The sequence below is a fragment of the Mobula hypostoma genome, chromosome 10 (assembly GCF_963921235.1).
Source record: "Mobula hypostoma chromosome 10, sMobHyp1.1, whole genome shotgun sequence".
Taxonomy (NCBI): Eukaryota; Metazoa; Chordata; class Chondrichthyes; order Myliobatiformes; family Myliobatidae; genus Mobula; species Mobula hypostoma.
The window spans coordinates 18,013,605-18,031,206 of record NC_086106.1 but is presented as its reverse complement, the minus strand read 5'-3'; the positions used below and the strand labels follow the sequence as shown (position 1 = coordinate 18,031,206).

General features: G+C 55.7%; 1 protein-coding gene across 2 annotated transcripts; it reads right to left on the bottom strand.

Annotated features, from left to right (window-relative positions):
- Positions 1–690: 690 nt before the first annotated feature.
- psme1 (proteasome activator subunit 1) lies at positions 691–16,458 on the bottom strand. 2 transcript variants are annotated; one of them, XM_063060115.1, is made up of 11 exons: positions 16,303–16,458; positions 14,324–14,356; positions 12,834–12,896; positions 11,971–12,066; positions 11,487–11,571; positions 10,422–10,519; positions 10,149–10,217; positions 9,881–9,948; positions 8,965–9,019; positions 6,385–6,471; positions 691–903 (listed from the first exon to the last, which is right to left on the bottom strand). In XM_063060115.1, the coding sequence occupies exons 1-11, from the start codon at positions 16,336–16,338 to the stop codon at positions 823–825; spliced, it is 771 nt and encodes a 256-aa protein (XP_062916185.1). In that variant the 5' UTR covers positions 16,339–16,458; the 3' UTR covers positions 691–822. The 2 variants fall into 2 exon arrangements, with proteins under 2 accessions (XP_062916185.1, XP_062916184.1); XM_063060114.1 differs by having other exon boundaries at positions 11,487–11,574; positions 16,303–16,456.
- Positions 16,459–17,602: the final 1,144 nt, after the last annotated feature.

Here is a 17,602-nt window from a genome sequence, read left to right as displayed (position 1 = left end):
GGTGGTATGGGGGGAGGGTGATGTCGGGTGGGGAGTGGTATGGGGGAGGGTGGTGGTAGTATGGGGGGAGAGTGTTGTCAGGGAGGGGAGGGTGATGTCGGGAGGGTGGTGGCAGGGAGGTATTGTGCCACTTGGGCTGCCCCCACCCACCCCATCCTCTCTTGCATACTCTCCCATCTCACCACTCCTCCCACATCACCCACTCACTTTATGCCCCCCCCAATCAGATGCTCAGTCAGTGGAGAGGATTTCCCGGCCGTCCCTCCCCCTGGTCCCCTGGTCTCCTGGTTCTGATATTTTGGTCCGGGATTCCAACTCCCGTTGGCTGCTCTGGAGTGAAGGCGACAGAATTCCATCCGAAAAATAGCAGAGAGGTCAGAGGGAGAGGGGCGAGGGGGCGAGGGAGCGGGGGGAGAGACGCAAGGGCAGGAAGGGTTTTGAAGAGGTGAAGGGAGAGGGGAGGTGAAGATGCAGAGGAAGAGGTAGGAGGGAGAGAGTGAAGAGAAATGGAGAGGAGGAGGGAAGGTGAAGAGATGGATGAAGGGGATGGTAAGGAGAGAGGAGGAGAGATGGAGGGCGAGGACAGGAGGAGAAGAGGAGGGATGGAGGGAGGGGAAGCGGAGGGATGGAGGGGGAAGAGAGGAGGGCAGATGGAGGGAGGGGAGAACGAATGGAGGAATCCAACAAAGATAAACCTAGAGCGTTTATTAACAAGTTAAGTCCATAGTACTCTCACCCAGGGGCGGGTATATTTGACCCACAGTAGACAGCATGGGGGGAGAGGATGTGGCAGATCAGAGGGGATGGGGACCATCCCCTCCCTCAGTAGATCAGCGCCTTCGAGTCGCCTCGAGGTTTCTTGATCTTGTCGAAGTTCTTGCTGATGAGGTCGTAGAGCAGAGCCTGGGAAGGGGGGGGTGGAATATTACAGGGAAGGGGATCAGTAATCCATCACCTTTCAGCAACCCCCCCCCCAAAGTATCTCACCCCTCCAACCCAACCCACCACACCGGTCCCAACCTCTTCCCTTCCCTCTTCAGCATCACAAGAACAAGGGCGATGTGCCCTTTGGCTAATCACACACCCGCCTACACTGATCCTTGTGGTAGGGAGTTACTGAAGGGAATTCTGAGGGATAAGGCCTACAAGCATCTGGAAAGATAGGGGCTGGTCAGAGACAGTCAGCCCAACACCATGTGTGGGGGGCAATCATGGGTCGAGCATCTGAATGTGGATTACTGAAGAAGTGACCAAGAGGGTCGACAAGGGCAGGGCGGTAGACGCGATGGACTTCTACACGGAAGTATCGTACAAAAAGTGGATGATAGCGCCGAAGACGAGGCAGCTGGTTTACAAACAGAGGCAATGTGTAGTGAGGAGAGGCTGTTGACAGGGCAAGTGAGTTGCAACACCAGAGCCAGACAAAATTGAAAAGGGTGAATACAGGAATGAGGGTGTTGTATTTGAATGTGCACAGTATACGGAATAGGCTAAATAAACTTGTAACAGCTGCAGGTTGGCATGTATGTCATTGTGGGCATCACTGAATCGTGGCTGAAAGAAGATTATAGCTGGGAGTTCGAGGTCCAAGGACACACATTGCATTGAAAGGACAGGCAGATAGAGGGGGTCGAGTTGCTCTGTTAGTAAAAGTGAAATCAAATCCTTAGAAAGAGGTGACATAGGGTGGGAAAGTGTTGAAGATTCGTGGATAGAGCTAAGGAACTGCAAGGGTAAAAAGACCCTGGTGGGAGTTGAATACAGACCCCCAAAACAGTAGCAAGGATGTGGCCTACAAATTACAACAGGAGATAGGAAGTGCATGCCAAAACAGCAGTGTTACAATAGTCTTGGAGATATCAATATGCAGGAAGATTGGGAAAATCAGGTTGGTACTGGATTTATGGATGGGGCATTTCTAGAGTGCCTAAGAGATGGTTTTTTAGAGCAGCTTGTGGTTAAGTCCACTAGAGAATCTGCCATTCTGGACTGGGTGTTGTGCAATGAACTGGAATTAATCAGAGAGCTTAAGGTAAAAGAACACTTAGGGAAAGTGATCATAACATGATCGAATTCACCCTGAAATTTGAGAAGGATGTATCAGTGGAGTAAAGGGAATTACAGAGTCATGAGAGAGGAGTTGGTCAGAATTGATTGGAAAAGAACACTGGCAGGGATGACGGCAGAGCAGCAAAGCCTGGAATTTCTGGAAGCAATTCAGAAGGCACAGGATATATACATCCCAAAGAGGAATAAGTATCCGAAAGGAAAGACAACACAACCGTGGCTAACAAGACAAGTCAAAGCCAACATAAAAGCCAAAGAGAGGGCATACAATAGAGCAAAAAATTAGTGGGAAGTTAGAGGATTGGGAAGCTTTAAAAATCGACAGAAGGCAACTAAAAAGGCATTATGAAGGTAAAGTTGGAATATGAAAGTAAAATAGCCAATAATATTAAAGAGGATACCAAAAGTTTCTTCTGACACATAAAGTGTAAAAGAGAGGTGAGAGTGGATATCAGACCACTGGAAAACGATGCTGGAGAGGTAGTAATGCGGGATAAGGAAATGACAGATGAACTGAGTAAGAATTTTGCATCAGTCCATAGCGGAAGACACTAGCTGTACGATAGAAGTTCCAAGTATCAGGGGTCATGAAGTGTGTGAATTTACCATTACTAGAGAGAAGATTCTTGAGAAACTTAGAGGTCTGAAGGTGGGTAAGTCACCTGGGCCAGATGGACTACACCCCAGGGTTCTGAAACAGGTGGCTGAAGAGATTGTGGAGGCATTATTAATGATCTCTCAAGAATCTCTAGATTATGGAATGGTTCCAGAAGACTAGAAAGTTGCAAATGTGTCACTCCACTCTTCAAGAAGGGAGAGAGGCCAAAGAAAGGAAATTATAGGTCAGTTAGTCTGACCTCAGAGGTTGGGAAGATGTTGGAGTCGATTATTAAGGATGAGGTCTCAGGGTACTTGGAGGCACGTGATAAAATGGGCTTTAGTCAGCATGGACTCCTCAAGGGAAAATCATATCTGACAAATCTGTTGGAATTGTTTGAAGAAATAACAAGCAGGAAAGACAAAGGAAAATCAGTTGATGTTGTGCACTTGGATTTTCAGAAGGCTTTTTACAAGGTGCCACACATGAGGCTGCTTGGTATTACAGGAAATATTCTAGAATGGATAAAGCAGTGGCTGATTGACAGGAGGCAAAGAGTGAGACTAAAGGGAGCCTTTTCTGGCTGGCTGCCAGTGACTAGTGGTGTTCCTCAGGGGTCTGTGTTGGGACCGATTCTGTTTACGTTACATGTCAATGGTTTGGATGATGGGATAGACGGCTGTGTTGCTGGGTTTGCGGACAATCTGAAGATAGGTGGAGGGGCAGGTAATTTTGAAGAAGTAGAGAGGCCACAGAAGGACTTAGACAGATGAGGAGAATCGGCAAAGAAACGGCAGATGGAATAGAGTGTCAGGAAGTGTATAGTCATGCACTTTGGTAGCAGAAATGAAAGGGTTGACTATTTCCTAAATGGAGAGAAAATACAAAAATCTGAAGCACAAAGGGACGTGGGAGTCCTTGTGCAGGATTCCCTAAAGGTTAATTTGCAGGTTGAGTCTGTGGTGAGGAAGGCAAATGCAATGTTAGCATTAATTTGAAAAGGACTGGAATATAAAGCGAGGATGTAATGTTGAAACTTTATAAAACACTGGTGAGGCCTCGCTTGGAGTATTGTGAGCAGGTTTGGGTCCCTTATCTTAGAAAGCATGTGCTGAAACTGGAGGGGGTTCAAAGGAGGTTTACGAAATGAATCCAGAATTGAATGGCTTCTCATACAAAGAATGGTTGATGGCTTTGGGCCTGTATTCACTACCATTCAGAAGAATAAGGGATGACCTCTTTGAAACCTATCGAATGGTGAAAGGCCTTGATGTGAGTGGATTTGGAGAAGATGTTTCCTGTGGTGGGAGAGCCTAAGACTAGAGGACACAGCCTCAGAGTAGAGGGTCATCCATTTAGAATGGAAATGAAGAGGAATTTCTTTAGCCAGAGAGTGGTGAATCTGTGGAATTCTTTGCCACAGGTAACTGTGGAGGCCAAGTGTTTATGTATATTTAAGGCAGAGTTGATAGATTCTTGATTGGTCAAGGCATGAAGGAATACTGGGAGAAGGCAGGAGATTGTCATAATATGATTGAATTCCTACTGCAATTTGTGAGGGAGAAGCATAGGTCACATGCGTAGTATCGCAATGGAATAAAGGGAATTACAGAGGCATGAGAGAGGGGATTCCCCAGGAGGATTGGAGAAGGATACTGGTGGGGATAACGTCAGAGCAGAAATGGCTGACAGTTCTGGGAATAGTTCATAATGTACAGGACAGATATGTCCCACAGAAGTCGTTCTCAAACGGCGGGGCTAGGCTACCGCGGCTGACAAAGGAAGTTAAGGACTATATAATTGGATAGGTATATGGACAGGAAAGGAATGGACGGTTATGGGCTGAGTGCAGGTCGGTGGGACTAGGTGAGAGTAAGCATTCGGCATGGACTAGAAGGGCTGAGATGGCCTGTTTCCGTGCTGTAATTGTTAAATGGTTATTACAACTGAAAGGAAAATTGGATCAGTCATGATGAAATGGAGCAGACTTGATGGGCCAAATGGCCTAATTCTGCTCCTATATCTTATGGAGCTCACAGTAAAGCCTTTGCTGAGGTCCCACATGGCCGGCTGCTCTGGAAGGTTCAGTCACAGGGGAGCCGGACAACTGGACACACAACGGGCTCGATGGAAGGAATCAGAGGGAGAGGGTGGGAGGTTGTTTCTCGGACTGGAGACCCCGTGACTAGCGGTGTTCCCCAGGGTTCGGAGCTGGGCCCATTGCTGTTTGTCATCTGTACGAGCAAATACAAGGCAGGGTTAGTAAGTTTGTCATCTGTACAAGCAGCTACAAGGCAGGGTTAGTAAGTTTGCGGACGACACTACAATCGGTGCTGTCGTTGACAGTGAAGATGGTTATCAGGATTTACAGCGGGACGTTGATCAGCTGGGTCAGTGGCCGGGGAAAGGCAAATGGAGTTTGGTTCAGGTAAATACAAGGTGTTGTACGTAGCTTGTAAAGTCAAACCAACGTAGGGCTTTCAGAGTCAACGGTAAGGCCCTGAGGTGTGCTGTAGAACAGGGGGACCTTGCAGTATAAGAATACGGTTCTCTGACAGAGGCGTCAGAAGTACTTCATTTTATTTTGAAGGAGAGTAAAACCACCCAGCAATGCACAGATTTAACCCTACTCACAAGGTAATTTACTATGAACAATTAGCCTTCTAACCGGTCTTTGGACTGTGAGAGGAAACTGGAGCACCTGGAGGGAACCACGCACACGCACACACACACACTCACTCACGGGAAGAACCTACAAACGTTCTCACACGTGACGCGGGAATTGAACTCTGCACTCCGGCACCCCGGGCCGCGTTAGAGTCGCGCCAGCCACTACGCGACTGTGGTGGAAGGTGATGTCTGGCAGGCTGAACATCGACAGGGCATCGAGGACAAAAGCTGGCGGGGCACGGTGCAGCTCGACTTGCCGTGCAGGGGGCTTTGTTTTAGGAATGGCATTGTTCAGCTGCAGAGAATGCAGAGCAGGGTCACAAGGACGCCGCCTGCGTCACAGGGAGAGGTTGGATCTTTACTCGGAGCGCAGGAGAATAAGGGATGACCTCACAGACGTTTATAAAATCCTGAGTGTTATGGATAAGGTGGAGAGTTACTATCTTTGTCCCTGGGGCTGGGGAGATAAAACTAGAGGGTGCAGAATGCAAGATAAGAGGGGAGATTGAAGAGACCTGAGAGGTAACTGCTACCCAGATGCTCAAGAGAACGTGGAATGAGATGCCAGAGGAAATGGGTCAGGCAGGTACATTAACAATCCTTTAAAAGGTACTCAGACGGTTATCAGGACAGGAAAGGTTGCAGGCGCTCCCACAGTCCCCTCGGTTTGAGGTGGGGGTCCATGGCATAAAAAAGGTTGGGAGCCCCCGGTTTAGAGGGATGCAGACCAAACTTGGGCGGGCGGGACTGGCTCAGAGGGTGGGATCCCGATCTGAAGGGTATTTGCACCCCACCACACACAACTGCCACGGCCTCCCCCTCACCCACACATTGACACACTGACCCCACCCCCCGTCTCTGGGAGGGAACCGGAGCACAGGGTGGAGGGTGAAACCCCACACGGTCACCCGGAGAGTGTGCAAACTCCACACAGAAAGTACCCAAAGGCAGCATCGAACTGGGGTCTCCGGCTGGGAGGCAGCGGATTACCCTCCAGACCCGACTCCCTCCCTCGCCTCTCCCGTTCACCTCGCCGACCCCTCACTCACATACTGATTCCTGATCTCCATCACCATCGCCCGGATCTCACTGTACTGAGCCTCGTCGATCTGGTGGACCAGTTGCCGGTAGTCACCCTGCCGGTAGAAGCAAGGGAAGGACGTTCAGGGAAACGTGAAGCCACAAGACCATGAGACACAGGCCATTCAGCCCATCGAGTCCAGCATTCAAGCATGGGTGATATACTATCTCTCAACCCCATTCTACTGCCTTCCCTCTGCCGTAACCTTTGACACCTTTAGAACGTACACAGAAATCCACAACACATTACAGGCCCTTCGGCCCACAATGTTAAGCTGACCATGTAACCTACTCTAAAAACTACCTAGAGTTACCTTACCGCATAGCCCTCTATTTTTCTGAGCTCCATGTACCTATTTAAGAGTCTCTTAAAAGGCCCTGTTGTATCTACCTCTATCACCATCTGTGTGAAGACTTACCCCTGACATCCCCCTTATACTTACTTCTAACAACCATAAAACTCTGCCCCCTTGTGTTAGGCATTTCAGCCCTGGTAAAAAGCCTCTGGCTAGCCACACGATCAATGCCTCTCATCATCTTATACACCTCTATCAGGTCACCTCTCATCCTCCGTCGCTCCAAGGTGAAAAGGCCAAGTTCACTCACCTATTCTCATAAGGCACGCTGTCCAGTCCAAGCAACATCCTTACAAATCAACTCTGCACTCTCTCTATAGTATCCACATCCTTCCTGTAGTGAGGTGACCAGAACTGAGCACTGTTCTCCAAGTGGGGTCTAACCAAGGTCTTATTTAGTTGTAATATCTCCTCACGACTCTTGAACTCAATCCCACAGTTGAAGAATGCCAAAACACCATACGCCTTCTTTACAACACTGTCAACCTGCACAGCAGCTTTGAGTGTCCTATGGACACAGACCCCAAGATCTCTCAGATCCTCCACACTGCCAAGAGTCTTATCATTAATATTATATTCCATCTTCAAATTTGACCTATCAAAATGAGCCACTTTACATTTATCTGGGTTGAACTCTATCTGCCAGTTCTCAGCCCAGTTCTGCATCCTATTGATGTCCCGCTGTAACCTCTGACACCCCTCCACACTATCCATAACACCCCCAACCTTTGTGTCATCAGCAAACTTACTAACCCATCCCTCCACTTCCTCATCCAGATCATTTAAAAAAATCACAAAGAGGAGGGGTCCCAGAACAGATCCCTGCAGAACACCACTGGTCACCGATCTCCATGCAGAATACACGCCATCCACAATCACCCTTTGCCTTCTGTGGGCAAGCCAATTTTGGATCCACAAAGCAAGGTGTCCTTGGATCCCATGCCTCCTTACTTTCTGAATGAGCCTCGCATGGGGAACCTTATCGAATCCCTTATGAAATCCATATACACTACATCCACTGCTCTACCTTCATCAATGTGCTTCGTTGCATCCTTAAAGAATTCAATCAGGGTCGTACAGCACAACCTGCCCTTGACAAAGCCATGCTGCCTATCCCTAATCAGGTTATGCCTTTCCAAATGCTCATAAATCCTGCCTCTCAGGATCTCCAACAACTTGTCCACCACTGAAGTAAGACTCACTGGTCTATAATTTCGTAAACAAAGAGAAAATCTGCAGATGCTGGAAATTCAAGCAACACACACAAAATGCTGGTGGAACGCAGAAGGCCAGGCAGCATCTATAGGAAGAGGTACAGCTGACATTTCGGGTCAAGACCTTTCGTCAGGACTAACGGAAAAAAGAAAAAAGAAACACCGACTGTACCTCTTCCTATAGATGCTGCCTGGCCTTCTGCGTTCCACCAGCATTTTGTGTGTGTTGCTGGTCTATATTTTCCTGGGTTATCTCTACTCCCTTTCTTGAACAAGGGAACAGCATTTGCAACCTTCCAATCCTCCGGTACTTCTTCCGTCCCCATTCACTAAACAAAAATCTATCAAGGTCAATAGACCAATGATTTGGCCTTCACAGCCATCTGTGGCAATTAATTCCACACATTCACCACCCTCTGAGGAAAGGAATTCCTCCTCATCTCTGTTCTAAAGGGATGCAATGCTATTCTGAAGCAAAACCCTCTGGTCTTATACTCCCATGATGAGGGTACAATGTCAGAGTGTCTCACGCATGCACACATACCTCTCTCTCCAAGGCCCTGATCTAAAGAGGTGGGGCTTGGGAGGGCCAGAAGAGGACGAACGGGGGGGAAGGAGGTGGGAGGTGGAAGGTTCGGTCAGCAGGAACAGAGGGAAAAAGTTGGGATAGAAAGTACAGATGTAGTAGAGGGGAGGGAGAACAAAGGAAGAGAAATGAGGGAAGAAGGGAATATATAGGGAGGAGAGAAGAAGGGCAGAGGGACAGAGAACTTGAGGAGAGGGATGGAGGGAGGATTTGGGGAGGAGAGGGACGGAGGGAGGATTTGGGGAAGAGAGGGACGGAGGGAGGATTTGGGGAGGAGAGGGACGGAGGGAGGATTTGGGGAGGAGAGGGACGGAGGGAGGATTTGACAGGAGAAGAGAGGGACAGAGGGAGGATTTTGGGAGGAGAGAGGAGGGACGGATGGAGGAGACTCACCACATGTTGTTCCTTGGCTGCCTTTGCCACAGCGTCACCTCGTTCCTGGAAATACCTGAAGAGAGAGAGAGTGAGCGTAAGCAAGGGGAGATCGAGGCAGTGTGGAGGGGAGGGAGCGCATGAGTCAGAGGGATGGTGGGGCAGAGAAGAGTGGGGTGAACAAGATGGCCGGGAGGGAGCAGGGGGAGAGTGAGGGGGAGGGCTAGCAGGATGAGAATGAGGAGGGGACCAGGGCAGGGGGAAGGGAGGCAAAGGGGTTGGTGGGAGAGCCGAGGAGGAGGGGAGGGGGAGGAGAGGAGGAGGAGGGGAGGGGAGGAGGGGGAGGGGGATGGGAGGAGGAGGAGGAGTAGGAGGGAGGGGGATGGGAGGAGGAGGAGGGGGGAACTGGGAAGAGGGGGAAGGGAAGTAGAGAGGGCTGGGGAAGGGATGGGAGGGGGGAGGGGGAGGGGAGGGGGATGGAAGGAGGAGGAGGGGAGGGGGATGGAAGGAGGAGGAGGGGAGGGGGAGGGGAAGGAAGGAGGAGGAGGGGAGGGGGATGGGAGGAGGAGGAGGAGGGGGAGGGGGAAGGAAGGGGGGCGGGAAGAGGAGGAAGGGAGTGGAGGGGACTGGGGAAGGGATGGAAGGAGGAGGAGGGGAGGGGGATGGGAGGAGGAGGAGGAGGGGGAGGGGGAAGGAAGGGGGGGCGGGAAGAGGAGGAAGGGAGTGGAGGGGACTGGGGAAGGGATGGAAGGAGGAGGAGGGGGAGGGGGATGGGAGGGGGAGGGGAGGGGAAGGGGGTGGAAGGAGGAGGAGGGGGATGGGAGGAGGAGGAGGAGGAGGTGGGGGATGGGGATGGAAGGAAGGAGGAGGGGGAGGGGGAAGGAAGGAGGAAGAGGCGGCCGGGGGCAGAGGTGAGGGTGGTTGGCAGCGGCCGTACTTGGTGATCTGTGTCTGAAATCCCTCGATCTTGGTCCGACATCCTGTCATCCCCTCAAACACCTTCTCCTGCAGCAGAAGACACGGAGGGTGAGTGTGTCTCTCGGCAAGGATCCTCTCCTACCCCCTACACCCACCCAACTATCCCCCCCCCACCTCTCCCCTCCCCCTTTCCTTCCATCCTCCCCCCCTCCCCTCCTCTCCAGCCGACACACTTTCTCCTTACTGTGACGCCTGACCCCCCCCCCCACCGGTCCCCACTCACTGACCTGAACCTGGACGCCAAAGTTGTTGCCGTCTTCGATCTTCGGGATCTGAACCTGGAGCCAGATGGACACCTGGGAGGGAGGACGAGTGCAACATTATCTGCAGGCATGACCCCCCCCCCGCCACTTTAACACTACCGGCTCCTACCCCCTCCCCGCCTGCCCCTCCAGTGCCCCATTTCCTCAATGCACGTCACACCCCGACCCCACCATCACCACTCCTCGCCTTCCCCCTCCCCCCACCTCCATTCCCTCCTCCCACCCCCAGCTACTCACCACACTGCTCTTCTCCTTCAGCAGGGCAACCTCGGGCTTCACTCGGCCCAGCAGGGCCACGATCCTCTCGTTACTGCTCACCGGGCCACAGGGGGGTCCTGCAACAGTCAGCACTTAATTAACAGGGGTCCTGGAGTCAGGAGGAGGTGATGGGGATAGGGAGGGGGTCCCGGAGACGGGGATAGGGAGGGGATCCTGGAGTCAGGAGGAGGTGATGGGGACAGGGAGGGGGTCCCGGAGACATGGACAGGGAGGGGGTCCTGCAACAGTCAGCGCTCGATTTACAAGGCATCCCAGAGTCAGGAGGAGGTGATAGGGACAGGGAGGGCGTACCGGAGACAGGGACAGGGAGGGGGTCCTGGAACAGTCAGCGCTCAATTTACAGGGGGTCCTGGAGTCAGCAGGAGGTGATGAGGACAGGGAGGGGGTCCTGGAGACAAGGACAGGGAGGGGGTCCCAGAGTCAGGGACAGGGAGGGGGTCCCGGAGACAGGAGGAGGTGATGGGGACAGGGAGGGGGTTTCAGAGTCAGGGACAAGGAGGGGGTCCCGGAGATGGGGACAGGGAGGGGGTCCTGGAGTCAGGAACAAGGAGGGGGTCCCGGAGATGGGGACAGGGAGGGGGTCCCGGAGTCAGGAGGAGGTGATAGGGACAGGGAGGGGGTCCCGGAGAAGGGGACAGGGAGGGGATCCCGGAGTCAGGAGGAGGTGATGGGGACAGGGAGGGGGTCCTGGAACAGTCAGGGCTCAATTTACAGGGGGTCCCGGAGTCAGGGGGCGGTGATGGGGACAGGGAGGGGGTCCCAGAGACGGGGACGCCGGTGGCCACTGAGACAGGGAGGGGAGTAGGGGAGAGAGGGGTTCCCAGACACTGGGACAGCGGGAATCACATAGGCAAGGAGGGGTACAGGGGAGGGAGGTTGGGGTTCCCAGAGACGGGGAAGAGCGCAGGGCGACAGAGACAGAGGTGGGGGGTATCACAGAGACGGTGAGGGGTGGGGATTATGCAGATGCGTCCAGTGACAGAAGCACAGAAACTCCACCCCACTCGGGACTCCAGCACCCACCACTGTCCTCATCGTCCTCCTTGTCTTCCTTCTCGTCCTTCCCCTTCTCCTCCTTGTCTTTCTTCTCCGCCGCCTTCTTCTTCTTCTTCTGCAACACCAGCACGGGCAGTGAGTGTGGGGGCCGAGGGAGGAGAGTGGGGAGAGGGGGGGAAGGGAAGGAGAGAGTGAGTGGTGGTGAGGAGGAGGGAGGCGAGGACTGAGGAGGAACGGAGGGAAGAGGGGGCAGGTGTGGAGGGATGCTGTACCATGGGGCAGGGCAGGAGGAGGAGGAGGGTGAGGCAGGAGGAAGATAGGAAGGTGGGGGTAGATTAGGAAGGACGGAGGGAGGGAGTACCGTGGGAGGGGGAGGTGGAGGGAGGGAGTTCTGTCAGAGGGACAGAGACGTCATATAAGTGAGGGAGGCGAGGAGGGAGGGGCTGACTGTGAGGAGAGTACCACCACCCCACAACCTGGGGTGACACCTTGTTCTGCCCCATTCACTCACCTCTTCCTCCTTCAGCTTGTCCTTGGCCGGGTCGGGAATGGGAATGTCCAGCTCGGAACGGATGGAGCCCGGGTCGGGAATGTTCAGCTCCTCCTCCTGTGGACACAGAGGTCAGAGGGTGAGAGTTCACCTGGAAGGTGAAAGGTCAGGGGGCAGCAGGCGTCCACCCACCAGGTGGAAGGTCAGAGGTGACACTCCAACCTGCGCTGAGGCAGGGCTGCGACCTCAGTCCCTTTTTGACCCCAGATCACCGTGGGGGTAAAAATCCGGCAGCCAAGTGGAAATCAGAGAGTCACTCGCCCTCCCCACGTCAGATCCTCGATGCCCTTTCAGGTCCTGGGAGGCCAAGGTGTGAGGCACAAGTTCATTGGGGGGGCCCGCCGCTCTGCCTCCAGCTGAGGGTGAGAGGTCAGGGACTGTCCCGGATAGACAGAGCAAAGACCTCGATCTCCTTTCAACCCCAGGTCACACCAGAGAGTGAGAGGTCAGCACAAAGGGGCTGCTGACCATGAGGCCCTCTGACCTTAATTCTGAGGTCAGAGTGAGCAGTTCCAAAGAGCCTTTTCACCCAAGTTCAGGGAGACTGGCCCATGGGGCTCCATGAGCCCATTTCTGAGAGGTGAAAGGTTAGTGCCTTTCCAGAACCCAGTGCCCTCTCAAACCATAGGTGGAGGGGTTTGGTCGGCTGACCCCAGAGGGCAGAGAGCAAGGGGCAGCCCAGGACTGGATTTGAGCCTAGGATAGGGTGAAAGATCAGATTCCTGAGATGTCCCTCCTTCTCCGAGCCACTTTTCACCCCACCCACGGTTAAGAGGGGTTGCCGAGGGGTGGGGGAGGGGGAGAGATGTTCTGGCCATCCAGACCTTCAGCAGAGCGTCCAGTTCCAACAGCTTCCTGGGGAAGAAATCTGCCAGGAGGGTCTCGGCCTGCGGAAGGAGGGGAGAGTGTCAGTGAACGCAGCAAGAGAGACCCCTACACAGGCACGCACAGACACAGACCCCAAACGCAGGCGCACGCACAGACACAGACCCCAAACGCAGGAACCCACAGAGACACAGACCCCAAACGCAGGCGCACGCAGAGACACAGACCCCAAATGCAGGTGCACGCAGAGACACAGACCCCAAACGCAGGCGCACGCACAGACACAGACCCCAAACGCAGGAACCCACAGAGACACAGACCCCAAACGCAGGTGCATGCACAGACACAGACCCCAAACGCAGGAACCCACAGAGACACAGACCCCAAACGCAGGCGCACGCAGAGACACAGACCCCAAATGCAGGAACCCACAGAGACACAGACCCCAAACGCAGGCGCATGCAGAGACACAGACCCCAAACGCAGGCGCACGCACAGACACAGACCCCAAACGCAGGAACCCACAGAGACACAGACCCCAAACGCAGGCGCACGCACAGACACAGACCCCAAACGCAGGAACCCACAGAGACACAGACCCCAAACGCAGGCGCACGCAGAGACACAGACCCCAAATGCAGGTGCACGCAGAGACACAGACCCCAAACGCAGGCGCACGCACAGACACAGACCCCAAACGCAGGAACCCACAGAGACACAGACCCCAAACGCAGGCGCACGCAGAGACACAGACCCCAAATGCAGGAACCCACAGAGACACAGACCCCAAACGCAGGCGCATGCAGAGACACAGACCCCAAACGCAGGCGCACGCACAGACACAGACCCCAAACGCAAGTGCACGCAGAGACACAGATCCCAAACGCAGGCGCACGCAGAGACACAGACCCCAAACGCAGGCGCACGCAGAGACACAGACCCCAAACGCAGGTGCACGCAGAGACACAGACCCCAAACGCAGGAACTCACAGAGACACAGACCCCAAATGCAGGTGCACGCACAGACACAGACCCCAAACGCAGGCGCACGCAGAGACACAGACCCCAAACGCAGGCGCACGCACAGACACAGACCCCAAACGCAGGTGCACGCAGAGACACAGACCCCAAACGCAGGCGCACGCAGAGACACAGACCCCAAACGCAGGTGCACGCAGAGACACAGACCCCAAACGCAGGAACTCACAGAGACACAGACCCCAAATGCAGGTGCACGCACAGACACAGACCCCAAACGCAGGCGCACGCACAGACACAGACCCCAAACGCAGGCGCACGCAGAGACACAGACCCCAAACGCAAGTGCACGCAGAGACACAGACTCCAAACGCAGGCGCACGCAGAGAGAGGACAACCCAGACCTGACAGACGAGGCTGGGCACAGTCACACAAAACAGCCAGGAGCACACACCAGAGACAGGCAGACCATCGCGCGCGCATGGTGACAGGTAAACAGGGGTGGACTCACCTGGATACACAGGTCGCGCTTAAATCCATTCACCTGTTGAAAGGAACGGAGAGACGGTGCTGAGTGGACAGTCGGACAGTGGTGGCTTGTTAAAGGGGACGGGGACAGGGACAGACGGTGGGGAGAGAGGGGTTGGAGGGAGAGGGGCAGAGAGAGGAGAACGGGGAGAGGGAGAGGAGGAGAGAAAGGGGGAGGAGAAAGGGGGAGGAGAAAGGGGGGAGGGAGGCGGGGGAGACAGAGGGGGGGAGGCCATGCAGGAGACAGAGGTGGACACGGAGAGGGGAGAGGGGGACCAGGGGGAGGCAGAGTTGGGGGAGGGTCAAGAGTCAGAGAGAGAGGTGGAGGAAAGGGGGAGAGGGGGGAAGAGGAGGGAGATAGAGGGTGGAGAGGAGAGAGGGGAGCGAGAGGGAGATGGGGAGAGAGGAGGGGGAGGGGCAAGAATGGGGAGAGGTGGCAGAGAGAGGGAGAGAAGGGGGTAAGAAAGGGGGAGAAAGAAGGGAAGAGGGAGGAGGGGAGAGTGAAGGGAGATTGGGGTTGGGGGAAGGGAGGGGTGTAAAAAGAGGGAGAGAGAGGAAAGAGAAAGGAAATAGAGGGGGAGAGACAAGGGAAAGAGAAAAGGTGGAGAGAGGGGGAGGGGGAGAGAGGATGGGTGGGGGAGAGGGGGTAAAAGAGGGTTAGAAGTGGGGAGAGGGGTGATAGAGGTGGGGAGGGAGGTGGAGATAGGAGGGGGGTGAGAATGGGGAGAGAGAAGGGAGAGGGGGTGAGATGGGGATAGAGGGGGAGGGAGTGGGAAGGAGATGTAGGGAGGCAGGGGGAGAGAATGGGGGAGATGGGAAGGGGAGAGAGGGGGGAAGGGGGAGAGGGGGAAGAGGGGGGAAGGGGGAGAGGGGGAAGAGGGGGAGAGGGGGAAGAGGGGGGAAGGGGGAAGAGGGGGGAAGGGGGAAGAGGGGGGAAGGGGAAGAGGGGGGAGAGGGGGAAGAGGGGGGGAAGAGGGGGGGAGAGGGGGGAAGAGGGGGGAGAGGGGGAGAGGGGGTAAGAGGGGGGAGGGGGGGAGAGAGGGGAGAGGGGAGGGGGGAGGGGGAGAGAGGGGAGAGGGGAGGGAGGAGGGGAAGGAGGGGGAGGAGGGGAAGGAGGGGGAGGGGGAGGAGGAGGGGGAGGAGGAGGGGGAGGGGAAGGAGGAGGGGGAGGAGGAGAGGAGGGGGCGAGGAGAGGGAGGGGAGAGTGGGAGGGCAGGGGGAGAGTGGGAGGGGAGGGGGAGAGGGGGAGAGGGGGATAGGGGAGAGGGGGATAGGAGAGAGGGGAATAGGGGGCAGAGGGAGAGAGGGGGGAGGGGGAGGGGGAGAGGGGAGAGGAGAAGGAGGGGAGAGTGGGAGGGCAGAGGGGGAGGGGGAAGAGGGGGAGGGGGTGGGGGAGGGGGTGGGGGGAGAGGGGGAGGGGGTGGGGGGAGAGGGGGAGGGGAGGGGGAGAGGAGAAGGAGGGGAGAGTGGGAGGGGAGAGGGACATAGCGGTAGAAGGGAAAGAGGAAGAGTGGTGGTGGGAGGTGAGGTGAGAGGGGAGAGGAGAGGGTCTGTGTCTATCTCCGTCCTCACCTCCAACAGCAATTCAGAAGGTCCCTCTCATTAGTACCTCACTCCTCTTTTGTTCCTGAGCACCTCATCACCCCTCCCCCCTCAGCCCCTCCGCACCAGTTCGTAGGCCGATCCCTCCTCCCCTCCGGCATCCCCTCTCTCCCTCGCCAGCCCCCGGACCGATCCCTCGTGTCCCCCTCCCACTCCCTCACCAGCCCCCGGCCCGATCGCTCCCTCACAGACCCTGGGCCGATCACTCTCCCTTGCTCCCTCACAAGTTCCTGGGTCGATCCCTCAATGGACCCTGGGCCGACCCCAACGCTCCCTCGCCAGCCCCTGGGCCGATCCCTCGCTCCCTCACCAGCCCCTGGGCCGATCCCTCGCCAGCCCCTGGGCCGATCCCTCCCTCACCAGTTCCTGGGCCGGGCCGCTGATACCAAGCGCCATGTTCGCAGGCGGGAGCGGAGCGAAAGTGAAACCGAAGTCGGAGCGGGACTTCCCGGCCCGGAGCTCGCCGGGAGCTGGAAGCCGCGCCCGGGCCTCGCCTCACCTTCTCCCGGTAACCGGGGGGGGGGGCACATCGCTGTTTCCCTGGTAACGGAGGGTGAATAACATCATGGTCTCCCTGGTAACGAGGGGGAGGTGGGCGGGGGGCGTCATCACCATGACTCCAGTAACTGGGAGGTGGGTGGGGCTACATCGTCAATCCAGGAACGGGTGGGTGGGGGCAATGTCACCGTAACCATGGTAACTGGGGAGGTGGGACCCGTCCCGGCCCGGCCCGGTAACGGGTGTGTTGTCCTGTCCATTCCCAGTAACTGGCCAGGAGGGTCCTGTCCCGTCCCGGCCACCTGGGGCAGCGGGTTAGAACTGTCCTATCCCGTTCCTGTACTCGGGGAGGTGGGTATCCTATCTGGCCCTGGTACCCAGGGAGGGGGGGTCTCCTGTCCTGTCCCAGTAACTGGAGAGGTGGGTCCTGTCCTGTCCCAATAACTGGAGAGGTGGGTCCTGTCCTGTCCCAGTAACTGGGGAGGTGGGTCCTGTCGTGTCCCAGTAACCAGGGGGGAGTGGGGGTGGTCATCATGTCCTGTCCCAGTAACTGGGGAGTCGGGTCCTATCCTGTCCCAGTAACTGGAGAGGTGGGTCCTGTCGTGTCCCAGTAACCGGGGGGAGTGGGGGTGGTCATCATGTCCTGTCCCGGTAACTGGGGAGTCGGGTCCTGCCCCGGCCCGGTAACTGGGGAGGTGGGTCCTGTCCCAGACTGGTAAGGCTGGTGGGGTGTCCCATTCCATCCCTGTGTGTGTGAACAGGATGCCAAGGTCCCTCAGACACAAACACCTACCCCTCCCTGTCTCTCCCCCACACTGAGCCACCAGTTTGTCTGTTCAGCGTCCTCCCTCCCCAGCTTTGGATCTGACGCTCGATCCCAACTGTAGAGCAGGTTCTTCGGCCCAATGCCTCCCTGCCACCCCCCTTCCTGGGCTTGTCCCATTTTGCCCACATCCCTCTGCACCTGTCCGAGCTGTGACTTCCCCGCCTCAGGCTCCCTCTGGCAGCTCGGGGCCGTACACTCCACACCCTCTGATTAAAAAAGCTGCCCCTCAGGTTCCTGTTAAATCGCTCCCCCCCCCCCACCACCACCTTAAATCTAGGGATCTTCTAGTTTTCGACTCCCCTACCCTGAGGAAAAATGACTGACGAGCCACTCCGT

What these genes read in the sequence shown, in the direction of transcription:
- psme1 (XM_063060114.1), bottom strand. Translation starts at nt 16,338, where the DNA reads ATGGCGCTTGGTATCAGCGGCCCGGCCCAGGAACTG. An exon ending in GCGGCCCGGCCCAGGAACTG is followed by an intron (nt 14,357 to 16,302) that starts GTGAGGGAGGGA and finishes TCCTTTCAACAG; the next exon opens with GTGAATGGATTTAAGCGCGA. An exon ending in ACTTTGGCGTCCAGGTTCAG is followed by an intron (nt 9,949 to 10,148) that starts GTCAGTGAGTGG and finishes CTTCTGCTGCAG; the next exon opens with GAGAAGGTGTTTGAGGGGAT.